The 12,556-nt window shown below is 41.4% G+C and overlaps 2 protein-coding genes across 5 annotated transcripts in view; both read left to right on the top strand.

Annotated features, from left to right (window-relative positions):
- Positions 1-6,623, top strand: part of LOC122882806 (collagen alpha-1(XX) chain) — a 40,418-nt gene extending 33,795 nt beyond the window's left edge. Inside the window, exons 32-43 of one of the 4 annotated variants that reach the window (XM_044210598.1) lie at positions 755-850; positions 1,000-1,053; positions 1,206-1,259; positions 1,385-1,438; positions 2,395-2,466; positions 4,210-4,245; positions 4,405-4,471; positions 4,619-4,807; positions 5,000-5,077; positions 5,212-5,373; positions 5,790-5,846; positions 6,500-6,623. In XM_044210598.1, the coding sequence (XP_044066533.1) occupies positions 755-850; positions 1,000-1,053; positions 1,206-1,259; positions 1,385-1,438; positions 2,395-2,466; positions 4,210-4,245; positions 4,405-4,471; positions 4,619-4,807; positions 5,000-5,077; positions 5,212-5,373; positions 5,790-5,809 (882 nt within the window). In that variant the 3' untranslated portion in view covers positions 5,810-5,846; positions 6,500-6,623. Of the gene's footprint in view, positions 1-754; positions 851-999; positions 1,054-1,205; positions 1,260-1,384; positions 1,439-2,394; positions 2,467-4,209; positions 4,246-4,404; positions 4,472-4,618; positions 4,808-4,999; positions 5,078-5,211; positions 5,374-5,789; positions 5,847-6,496 lie in introns of all 4 variants that reach the window. The other 3 variants (XM_044210597.1, XM_044210596.1, XM_044210595.1) reach the window with 3 other exon arrangements.
- A 1,422-nt stretch (positions 6,624-8,045) lies between these two features.
- Positions 8,046-11,795, top strand: dpm1 (dolichyl-phosphate mannosyltransferase subunit 1, catalytic). Its single transcript, XM_044210967.1, has 9 exons — positions 8,046-8,227; positions 8,462-8,561; positions 8,825-8,858; positions 8,949-9,025; positions 9,635-9,660; positions 9,835-9,930; positions 10,063-10,131; positions 10,238-10,352; positions 11,283-11,795. Exons 1-9 carry the CDS (start codon positions 8,097-8,099, stop codon positions 11,385-11,387), a joined length of 753 nt encoding a protein of 250 aa, XP_044066902.1. The 5' UTR covers positions 8,046-8,096; the 3' UTR covers positions 11,388-11,795.
- Positions 11,796-12,556: the final 761 nt, after the last annotated feature.

The following is a 12,556-nucleotide window of genomic DNA, read 5'->3' as shown; positions in this document are numbered from 1 at the left end:
TCAATAATTATTAAATCTTCCAACACACTTCCAACGCTTGTCTACACACTAAGTAGCAAATCTCCAAACCCTAATTTGTATTTTTTTTTTTTGTTTAAATATAAGGACTGTTTGAGTTTTATTTTTTCGCTAAAATATTCTGGTCACGGCCATTTGTGTTTTCCATACCTGTCTTTGTGATAGGAAAAGTCCACATAGCTTCTTTTCAAAGCTTTTACAGATAGAACTTCAATGCTTGTGTGATATTTGATATCTGGCACACACCACTAGACAATATAAGAAGTTGTGTATAATGTTCAAGGTGTGAAATTGTTGTCCTCATCATGCAGCGATGGCAGTCCTCTGATCTCGCTGTGATCTCACAAATGTAGTGTAGCTTGTGTAGCTAGAAAAATATATTTTCAGAGTCAAAGCTGGCACTTGAAAATGTTCTCTGTGGTCAAAGCGCAAAGTTGAAAGCATATACAAAAACAAAACATCCTCCATAAGAACAGTACAATCTTGTGCGTGCCTTTACTGGCAATGAGACTGCTTTTATTCACACTTGAGTCTCGTAGAAAAACTCTACAGAGATGTTTCTAGGTCCTGATAGACTGTCAGGGAGACATTTACTCAAAATTGCTGTTTGCATTCCGACACGATGGCAACATGTAAAATCTGCAGCGCATTTACACATTTCAGTGCATGTTTTTATTTAGAGGCATGCCTTGGAGCACGAAATTGATGTCTTCAAATTTGTTTCTCTGTGTTTCAGGGGGAGGTGGGTCCTCCAGGAAAGTCTGGATTTGAGGGAGGTCTTGGACCCCTGGGCAACACAGGGCCCCGAGGCATGGCCGTGCAGGGCAAAATGGTGGGTAACTGTCTTAGCTTTAAATTCATACTTGTGTATAGTGGTAGTAACCATGGTACATATCTTGCTAAACAGCTTTCTAAGGACTTACGAATCTAGAATGTTGTATAAAATGTACTTGTTTTCTGTTTTCATATTTTTCCTTTTAGGGTCCCCCCGGTGCAAGAGGGGAAAAGGGAGATCTTGGGCGACCAGGAGTCCAGGTGAGTTTAAACTGAAATAGTGGAGTCACCAAAATACAGAAATAGAATGGAAAACAGTTACTTTTTACTTCTTCCCCGTAGTGTTGTCTGTAAACCCATCCATCTGCCTCTCACTGCGCTCTCTCCAACCTCCCTGTTGTCTTTCCCTGCAGGGTTTACCAGGACCTCCAGGTCCAAAAGGGGAAGAGGGGATTCCAGGCCCCAAGGTGAGCTGCTTGATCCCAGCCAATACCGAACAGTAAATGTCAGCTGTTCTTCATACAGTTGAACTGAAGCAGTGATCCTCCCTTACTCTTTATTTGTCCTCATTTCTCTGCAATGTGTTTCACAGGGCATTAGGGGGATAGAAGGTAACATCGGTGCACCTGGCATCACTGGACCCAGGGTACGATTGAATTTCATTTTAAAGCCACTATGTGTAGAATTTGAGCATTTTGAGCATCCATGACATGGAATTTGGAAAACTACTATCTTAATGGCCATGTACTCTGCTGTGGATGTTTGTTTGTTGATATTTTTGGTGACCTCTGACCTTTTGTCTTGTGCCACCATCAGGGCACAATTTACACTTACACACACAAAATATTAATATCTAATGGGCTGATACACTTACTCTTACTGAGAATGAACCCATTCCATTTTGAGCACATTTTGAGATTTCCTCTAGCACCACCCTCCAGCCAAAATGTCAAATTTGTTAACAAGATTTCTAGAGTAAGATGCAGATTGTCATGAAATAAACACTTTTTAAGCAATGTTACTGTAGAGCCACGACAATAAACTTTGCATTTAGCACTGCTGCTGGTAAGAATAGACAATATACTGTTCATTTTGTCCATCACTTTTGTATTGTCTGGTGTAATCACCTGCTAGTGGGGCTTTTTTAGGTAGTAAATGTGTTCTGACCTAATTATGGAAAGTCATAAACAGTCATAGAATTTCAAATTATTGCCTCGGTGTGAAGTCTGTATTGTGAACTCCAGTTGTAATAGTGTCAATAGCAAAAAATTTAACATTTGGTAAAGATTCCCCTTTCTGACCTGCAGCGTTTCTGTACTGTATGCATCATCGCCAAATGTATTTTCTCCTGGGGGCTGCCCGACACAGCTGAACACCTCATCACCCAACCTCTCAACCACCATAACGTTATGTCAGCCAAACAAAATGACAATAGGCTATAAAAATGGCAACGTTATAAAATGTACTTTAGTAAACAGAATGAACACTTTGGCAAAGTGCTGCTGTTAGTTGAAAACTGCATTTGAACTTGAACTGTATGTCTATCCATCGGTTTTGTCATTTGTCTGCTGTTGTACCCATCCATCTATTTGTATTGTACAGGGTTTCCAAGGAATGCCAGGACACCCAGGGCCGCTAGGGGAAAGGGGCCCCTCAGGATCTGTGGGACCTACGGTAAGACCAGGGGGACAAATAGTGTCATTTGCATTCTCATTTGGTTATGTAGTGAACATGTAGTAATGAGAGAGAGATGCATTACACTATTTCTGCTAAGACTTTGGAACATAATCCAATGAATGGACCGTACCTATGGTAGCACGTGGTGAAGGATGATGGCAGGATCTATGTGCGGTCCATGGTGGTCTCCCGCACCTCAGGCAGGGGTCCTTCATGCAGGTCAGCTGACGGCATGAAGCTTGATGGTCCATGGGAGCTCTCAGTAGGCCGCAAACAGCACGCAGTCTTCAGCCAGATGTTGCTGGTAGATGCAGCTTGTGTGGCGAACACTACGTGTCCGTGAGGTAGCGTTGGCGATCCCACACCCGTCAGGCGGTGATTGTTTAGGTCGGTTACCGCAGCACATGAAGGGGTCGGGCTCACACGAGAGAGAGAGTGAGAGACTCTGGGTCTCTGCTGTAGATGGTTCAGTATCGGGCGGCCTGGATCAACACAGGCTTGAGAAGTTACAGCAGAAAAGACATGCAGCCATGCAGGCTGACGTGGCGAAAAGGGCTAGAGCGGTACAAAAGAGAAGAAGAGCGGACAAAGGCTGTCCAAATCCTAGTGGTACACAGATGTAACAGATGGTCCTATACTCAAATTTGGACATATCATGTATATCGCACCAGATATAAATTTAAGAGTAGTTTTCCCAAAACAATTATTATTTATGCTATTAAATTATCAGTAAACACAAATCAGTAAGATGTAACCTGACCAATCACATCATGTTGCTCATCACATCTACATGTCTACCTATACTGTAATTAAAACTGTGAAGCTCCAGGTGTCCAGACTCTCTTGGAGAGAGAAGTTTTAAAGGGACAGTTCACCCCAAAATCAAAAATATATATTTTTCCTCTTACCTGTACTGCTGTTTATCCATCTAGATTGTTTTGGTGTGAGTTGCCGCATTTTGGAGATATCGGCCGTAGAGATTTCTGCCTTTTTTGAATATAATGGGACTATATGGCACTCAGCTTGTGGCGCTCAAAGTGCCCAAAAAAATAAATTTGAAAAACTCAGCAGCAACGTCTCTTTCCAGAAATCATGACCCGGTTACTCAAGATAATCCACAGACCTTGTTGTGAGCAGTTTCGTGTGGGAACTGTCGGTAGAAAGAAAATAGTCTCTACATGGAACATAGAAAGCCAGAGAAGACAAGTGGGTTTTTAGCCTGGATTTAAAACATTCGATGGTGGGGGCTGCTTGAACATGTAGAGGGAGGCAGTTCCACAATTTGGGCCCGGCTACAGAAAAAGCACAGCCACCTTTACGCCTCGAACGACTATCTGGGATGGAAAACAGCAGCATCCTCTACCGCGCCTCTCCTCCCGGCACGGCAAGTCACCATGATACCAATCCAGCCCAGTCGAGGACATTACCTCAGTGATCCTCAGGAAAATGCCAGTTTGCTGGTGCACCAACACCACATGGAGCCCTTGGAGTCTCTGTTACTTGGTGTTATGGCACAGGCCTGGAACCAAGGAGGGCTTTTGAAGCTGGACTCTTGGAAAAGGGATCATCTAAAAAGAGGTTTGTGTATGTAATCAGATGTTGTCCTCATCGTCCTGTGGGTCACTCTCAATGTATGAGGAGAGTGGGAGAGGTAAGAGATCTGGTTTAGGAGGAGCAGGGAGAAGCAGGCCGAAGGACCTGGTTCTTTATCTTCATGCTCATGTATCTTTTGCTTCACAGGGTCTGCCAGGGAATAAAGGGGAACGAGGAGAGAAGGTGGGTTACAGGGTTACCATCTTCTTCTTCTTGTAATACTGACATCATTTAAAATAAGTCTTCTCATTGCAGTTGGCCAGATTTTGTCATTTGTAATTACAAAATAATACTATGGCTCCCATTTAAACCACGGTTGGTGAAGCTACTGATGTTTTTCAGGGGGAACCTCAGTCTATGGCCATGATCTACCAACTGGTCACAGAGGCCTGTGAGCAACTAGTGCATAGTAAGTACTCTGTTAGCAAGCATGTAAAAACCTGGACTTATAAAATGTTATCTGCATATTTAACTTACTCATTATAACTTAAAAAAGTTCTAGATGCAAACACATTCTCTTGCGTATACTTTATCCAGAGTTGTGTGTGTTTTTCAGAGGAGGTGTTGAAGCTTGACATGTTCATTAATGAGATAAGTCGTAAGCCAGCTCCTATTGAGGAGCCGGTGGGGCCCCCAGGAGAACCTGGTATACCGGGGCCCAAGGGACCACCAGGAGACAGGGGCACCCAGGGGCATGTCGGCCCAAGGGGGAGACCTGGCAGGCCTGGATATCCAGGAGAACAGGGTAAGACTCCATCTAGTAGATGGTTTGTTGAAATTAAAACAATCCAACCACATTCGCATGTTTGTCAAGCAACTGTTGCAGTCTGAGCAATTATAAATTCTGAATTTGTCACCTTTTTTCAGATTTTTGGGGTCCAGAGTGATAATATTATAAGCTTTTGATTAAGCTGATTTGTCTCCTCCTTCTCTACAGGGAGGAGAGGTATGACAGGGGCGAAAGGCGATGCAGGAACCAATGTCGAGGGGCCCACAGGGGTTAAAGGATTCGCAGGTACCTCTCTATGAGTCATTTGTTTCATCTCATTGTAATATAATACAGAAACTGTCCAATGAATGATCAGTACACAAACTTGTACTGATGTCTGGTTATGATGCATGCGTGTTGCATATTATGTGTGTCTGCAGGTCCTCCAGGTGAGTCCAAGCTGGGAATCCCAGGTTCCAAAGGAGATGATGGTAAGCCAGGACCCCCAGGGATCCCCGGACCTCCTGGACAGCCAGGCGAGGTTGGACCACCGGGTGTGTGTGACAGCAGTGGAGGCTGCCGCAGAGTTCCCCAGCAAACAGGTCAGCTACTAGGAAAGGTCCTCTAACCCAAATGACACACAGCCTGGGAATATTAAGATATGATGATCCAGGTCTATCAGAGGCAACCCACACTGAGTTGGGCACTGGTGTGTCCAGTATGGAAGGTATTAGCAGTGAATGGGTAAAAAATAGTGATATACTGTAGGTTCAAGATGAATTAAGTTTTCTGTGAGCAAACCGGAGTGCTTATACAGTAGCATTCTTATTAATATTTCCATTTTCCATAACAAACCATTACTTTTAGATTACTTTTACCTTACAGGCAGCCAATTGATTTTTTTGGCCACTTTGAGGCAGCGCAACAAGCTGTAAATGCAACAATGACATATTATCACCTTTATAAAGTGTTATAATGGTGAACATGTTAGCTAACAGTTGCCTAATTACAATTCCAGGAGACACAGACCAACATTAGCATTCACTGGAGTGGTGTTTGTGTCCACCTGATGAATGTAAGTCCAATATTCACTCTGTGTTTAGCTCTTGTGTTTTTTGGCCTCTACCAACTCCTGAGGGAAATATCTGGGTCTTTAGCTGTTAAATGCTCCACTACGTTCACCAGCTAGTTGCTAACTGTGCCGGTCTACTGTTTCGTGCTGAGCAGATAGTGTGCGGTTTACTTTTTAGCTGAAAATAGCTGCCTGCTGCAGCTGAAAACGACACTATGAGAGCAGTGAGGGTGGATAAAAACAGTAAAGTTGCAGGCCAGAAAACCAAAACAATGATCTAAAATATGCTGAAAAGCTCTGGTGAGTTGAGGGGAACTGCACGCTCGGTGATAATTCTCTGTGGGTTTGTCACTACAAGCCACCACTTTCACATCACTCATAGTCATTTGATCGGTTGTTAATATGAAATGATTGATTACAGCAGCTTTAAAGTTGTGATAAAGTTAATGGAGTTAATCGTAGCAGTTGAAAACTATAACCCTGTGTATGTTGGAAGGCAGGGAAAACATTATTTTTCTTTATTTAAATAATTATGCTTAATTGCCACTTGTGGCTATATATTTTGTGCAATGACAATATGCCATCACTGCCAAATACAGTGTGAAAGTTGTCTTACATGTTGACCCTTTTTTGCGTGTGCTCTTTTCTTCCAGAAGACCCTTATTATGGCTACCAGCCTTGAGTGGATATTCACAAGCAGGCAGCAATGGCAAGGTGACTGGTGCCTGTTTGAAATGACTATGGTTCCTTTGGAGCTGAATGACAGGCTGGGAATGGAGCCAAAAAAGCACCACTGAAGATGTTTGGCCACTGACTGAAGCGAAAGCTTCACAAGCTTCATCATGTGTGAGAAAAGGAAACAATACAGGAAGAATCTCTCTCTGTCCTCTTGTTACAGTGTTCTTTGACATAGAAAATGGCTGAGAAATGAACTAAAAATAAGTAGGAAGCTTTCTAATATAGAATAGTGTTTTGATGAACAGATAACATCATAAAGGAAAATATTTTCCCATTGCGATCAGTCACTTGCTGTCTTATACACCATATTCGCACTGAAACCTATTGTTATTATGTTTATGTATTCATGCACTGTATCAATGCTAAGTAGTTTAGCCATCTGTGTTACATTTCTACCTATTTCATTTGCCATTCTAACCTTAACTGCCTCAAGGATAATGAAAATGCATAATCCATGGTGTAAAAGCTTCTTTTTGTTCCATGGTATAAATGATACTGTGAGAATGTCTGTTGTCATGTGTATGATAATTTGTATATTGTTTATTATATTTACTGTATACAGTTATTCATGTATGATATTTTATACTGTACCTATTCGTATTGATTCCTGTTTACATTTTCTGATGTCCTGGGGTTTGGGTGATAAACTTTACATGGTGTGTGTGTGTGAGAGTGAGTGAGTGAGTGAGTGAGTGAGAGAGAGAGAGAGAGAGAGAGAGAGATGTTTGGGTTTTTTTGTATGTATGTATGTTTTTATCTTGTTAATAAAATTCCATTAATATGTGTCTAATGAAGTGTGATGGGGTTTTTTTCCCCCCAAATGACTTTCCTGAGTGACAGGGTTAGTTTAGTGTAGTGAAGTTCTATTCCTGCTGGAGGACTGTGACAGCAAGCTTGTCTTCTGCTTAAGTGTCCTTGAGGCAAGACATTGAATCTATGCAAGCTCTGGGGTTTGCATAGATTCTGCTGGCTAATAATAAATGATAATAATAGAATAAATTAGCCAGCAGGAATAAATAATGATAATAATGTAATAGTCCTTAGTCGGAACCGTGGTGAAGAGAGAATTGTTTCCAGTGGTGTCTATTTTGAAGAGCACAATGGACGTTCCTATCTGTAAGCCAGCTGCTTTATTAAGTTAGCCTCATTGGTACACTCCTTTTCCGGTTTTGTTAGATATGTTAGTTTATTTTTCAAAATAAAGGCGAACCATTTACTGCTTTGGAGATCGTGGATTGTCGCCTATGCTAGAATCAGCAGTTACTTGAGTACATAACAATAATAAGCCTATCGTTCGTTGTAATGACCATGGGGCTAAGTTTGCTATATGTTTCAGTACAGCTGATGTAAAAAGACTAAATATGGCTATTTTAAAATGTAATTAAGTATGACACATAGTGCATTTGCCAATATAGTTACACCAATACTGAATTTATTTGGAAAATAATAAACAGGATGTTGTATGGCACGTTTTTCAACTTTACACAGTGGGGGTTACAGTAGTTTCACGTCGCCATGGCAAGCCGAAAAACTTCGCACCCAACCCGGGACAATGGGGACAAATACTCAGTACTATTACCTACCTACAACGAAAGGGAAAACCTACCTTTGATAGTGTGGCTTTTGGTGAAATATTTCGGCGAAAGGTGAGCTTCGGGGAGCCAGCAAAGCTGCTCAGCTAGTGCTAGCTAACGTTACTACTGTAGTAACGACAGTCAGTGATGAGCTGTCACTAAACCAGTCAGACAGTGCCAGCTCGGCTCGATGCTCTTAACGTTGGCTTCTAAGATTTATTGTGTCAAGGCTACGGTAGAAACGGCTTACGTTAAAGTACCAAATTAGCTACCTACAACCTTCAGTTTAATTTGTTGTATTTACAGTGGATATAACTACGAGATCATTGTCATTGACGACGGAAGCCCAGATGGGACACTGGAGGTGGCAGAGCAGTTGCAGAAAATTTACGGAGAGGATAAAATAGTAAGTTAAGAATCGTTGCTAACCCCCGCCCTCACAGTGATGGCGTTAGGTTCACTTAGCAGGCCTCTCCTTTGAGGATAACTAAATAATGCATTCCTTTAAAATGTATGTATTAGAATTAATTAACATGCTGTAACGTCTTCACTGAGACAGCAACTGATTGGGTATGATTTACAATCTTAAGCTATCTGCCATGCCTATGTAACAGGTGGTTCTAGTAAATGAATGGGATCTTTATGCAGACTCTAAATCTCTCTTTTCAGCTTCTACGACCAAGAGCCACCAAATTAGGCCTAGGTAAGTTTGAAACAGGGTAAAAATTGGTGTCTCTGTTCTAGTAAGGTTAACCTTTGCCAACAACTGATGAGCTCCTGTTTCCTTTCAAAGGCACCGCCTACATCCACGGCGTGAAACATGCTACTGGGAACTTCATCATCATAATGGATGCAGATCTTTCCCATCATGTAAGTGGAGCTTGTTTCACTGGGTGTATACAGTAGGTTCACATGAACACATGAAGCTGATTCTAGGGCTGTAATTAACAATTATTTTCATTATTTATTAGTCTGCCAGTTACTGTTTCGATTTATCAATTAATCATTTGGTCTTTAAAATGTCAGGAAATTGTGAAAAATCTACAAAATTCCTCACAATCACAATTTCCTAAAGCCCAACATGACGTCTTCAAATTGCTTGTTTTGTCTGAACAACAGTCTGAAAGCCAAAGATATTCAGGTTCCTGTCGCGTAAGACAAAGAAGCAAATCCTCACGTTCGAGAAGCTGGAACCAGAGATTGCATTTTCTCTTAAAAATTGACTAAAGTGATTTATCGATTATCAAAATAGTTGCAAACATTTTAGCTCTAGCTATTAGTATAACTGATTCCTGAATTTCATTATTGGATCTGAGGTGTGAGTTTGCCTTGTCAACTCTCTTTTCTCTATCATCCCTAAAATTTAAAATTACTCTTTTATGTAATTGCTAAATTATGTGAAACATAACATGTTCTGTGAGTGATATTTCATTTTGGACAGCATGATATTTGATTGTTCTTTGTCATTTTTTATTTCAGCCCAAATTTATTCCTGAATTTATTGAGTAAGTGTCTCTAGATTTCCATTTCCCATTACGTGATTTTGTTGGGGGTTTGGGACTATATTTCAATTTGTATACACAAAATTAATTTCAGAATATTTAAACAATAATATTTAGTTACTGTGCCACAAATGACAGTTGGAAGAGAAATTGTGCATATGTCCTTTTGTTTGTCAGAAAGCAGAAGGAAGGCAATTACGACCTGGTGTCCGGTACTCGATACCAAGGGAACGGAGGCGTATACGGCTGGGACCTGCGCAGGAAACTCATCAGGTAACTACAAGTCAACAGCCGTCCGCTGTCTTCAATTTCCCCTCACCCGTCTTGCACTGACCCTGATTACAACAGGCAAGAAGAAGCTGAAGTTTGATCTTTCTTTCTTCTGTCTCCTTCTCTCGTTCACAGCCGGGGAGCCAACTTTTTGACTCAAGTGTTGCTGAGACCCGGTGCTTCAGACCTCACGGGGAGCTTCAGGTAAGTGGTGCGAGTGTTGTGAAATAAGTGCCGCTGACTTTTGAATTGTTCGTGCACGGGGCTGTGTTTTCTCACACTCCCACTGTTTTTTTCTCACTGATGTCAGGCTGTACAAGAAGAAGGTGTTGGAGAGTCTGGTTGAGCGGTGCGTGTCCAAAGGGTACGTCTTTCAGATGGAGATGATCATCCGCGCCAGACAGCTCAACTACACAATCGGAGAAGTGAGGCCCTAATTCATTCATCCGTGTATTTATGGGTTTTTGGGGGGAAGATTAGAGTTTTCAGATATTTTTTTTTTTCCATAATGCGGAGCCTGCAGTGACTTTAAAGTTGGCTTCTGATTTGCAGCTTCCGATTTGGAGGAAACTTAAATGATGATTTTTCTCTAGATTCTCCTTTTTTACGCTACTTATGGATGTGAAAAAGTATTAGAAATCACAGTAAAAGCCTTAACTGTTTAAACTCACTTTCAGATTTGTGAAACAAAAAAAGGCCGATTTCACTGCTTTTTCTGCATCCAGACCAGGCCTAGCTCAAAAACCACTATTCTTACATTTGTCAAGTCTGGACTAGATTAACACTTAAGACTAGATTAAGAAGTATACTTGAGAGACTGTTTAAAATCCAGGGTGGAAAAAATGTCACTTATTTTTCTGCACCCAGACCACATTAGACCAGGCCTAGCTCAAACACCACTATTCTTACATTTGTCAAGTCTGGACTAGATTAACAAATTGATTCTAGAGACTGTTTCACATTTGTGAAACCTTTATTCTATTTGGGAAAACAGAAAAAGGGCAATTTCACTGCCTTTTCTGCATCCAGGCCATATTAGACCAGGCCTAGCTCAAAAACCACTATAGTTAGACTTAATCAAACTTGGACTAGATCAACAAGTAGACTGCCGGGTTTCGGATTTGTGAGGCCAGGTCTAGCTCAGATAGGCCTGGTATAATGTCGAAGGGATGAAGAAAAATCAGTGAAATCACCTTTTTCAGAAGTGTAAGTGGTGCACAAACCGAGAATCTGGAAATATCATCGTTTAAGTTTACCCTAACTTTCCCCTGAATCGGCTTCAGAATTGTGACCCTGCATCCATGCTTTTGGACGTGAACTGAAAAACAATTCCCTCTTCTTCTTCCGAACAACAGGTACCCATCTCCTTTGTGGATCGAGTGTATGGAGAGTCCAAACTTGGAGGGAACGAGATTGTGTCATTCGTGAAAGGACTGGTCACGCTCTTCGCCACAACATGATCAGTGATGTCCTCAGTTTGGACATCGCACGGTCATATAGTATTCCTTTCGCTCTTTAAGTCGCTGTCTTTAATACAGTAGCTGTATCTGAATTTTAACGGGGGAAAAAGCTCCACTTGCCTATGGTCAGACAGTGACATGATGGCAAATGACAAGGGAGACATCTCTCTGCCCTGTTAGCAGTAAATATAAAATAGTTCCCTGTCAGTAGCCGTCCGGAATACTGAAGGAACATAGTGCTTTACATTTCCATCATCCTCTTTAATACATTTTGAACAAAGCACATAGTGTCTCATCATTCCCAATCCAGACAGCTGACTGAACTCTGCATTAACATTGTCAGATGTTTCTATGTACACATTTACCTGCTGTGATTGTTTGTATACAATTAAACAGTTTGTATTGTTGGCTCTGTTTTTTTGTTTTTGTTTACCTGACTGTAATTTTTTTTTAATTTTTTTTTTTTTACTATGAGTCAAAACCTAAAATGGGTTATGCAGAGCGACCAGCTTCTCACCACTTATGATAATGTCTGCCACTCATGTAAACTATTAAAATGAAAGCCAAAGGTCCCGGCTCACCAGAGGCTTGCCCTCCAAAGGAGGATGTTTAGTTGAGTGTAAAAGTTCATTCCTGACCCTGGAAACAGTAGTTTGACACAAATAAAATGTAACTCAAAGGCCAGTCGCTACCTTCTTTTGGAGCTTTCAACCACACCTCATGGTCTTTCCCAGCACATGGTGTGGTAGACTCTGTGCTGAGGCAGTAGTAGTCAGCACGTACCAGCTTGTACATCTCTCTTACGTACACTAATGGAAATGTCATCCAGGGGTCACAGCAGGATAAATACATGAATGAATTTTAAAAAGGCAGATAGTAATAGACATTTAACATCACACTTTTCTCCTTACACCAATGAAAGTGTCATGTGCAAGGCTGGATTACCGAGCAGGCAACTGCCCCGGGGCCCCAGACCTCCAGGGGCCCTGAAAGCTCCAGGCTTATTGTGTTTTGTACTGGTTTGTGTCTATACATTTGAACGTTTGTTAGGGAATATGCACCTTGAAAGCATCAACTGACACTTGTGTCCTGCTTTGTTACATGATCTTGAGGCCCCCGTCTTGAAGAGAGTTGTAATATGTTGCATATTCTTAAATTAACATGTTTAA

Source organism: Siniperca chuatsi, linkage group LG10, assembly GCF_020085105.1.
Source record: "Siniperca chuatsi isolate FFG_IHB_CAS linkage group LG10, ASM2008510v1, whole genome shotgun sequence".
Classification (NCBI taxonomy): domain Eukaryota; kingdom Metazoa; phylum Chordata; class Actinopteri; order Centrarchiformes; family Sinipercidae; genus Siniperca; species Siniperca chuatsi.
Note: the sequence above shows the minus strand (reverse complement) of the source record. Positions and strands in the feature narration are given on the sequence as shown.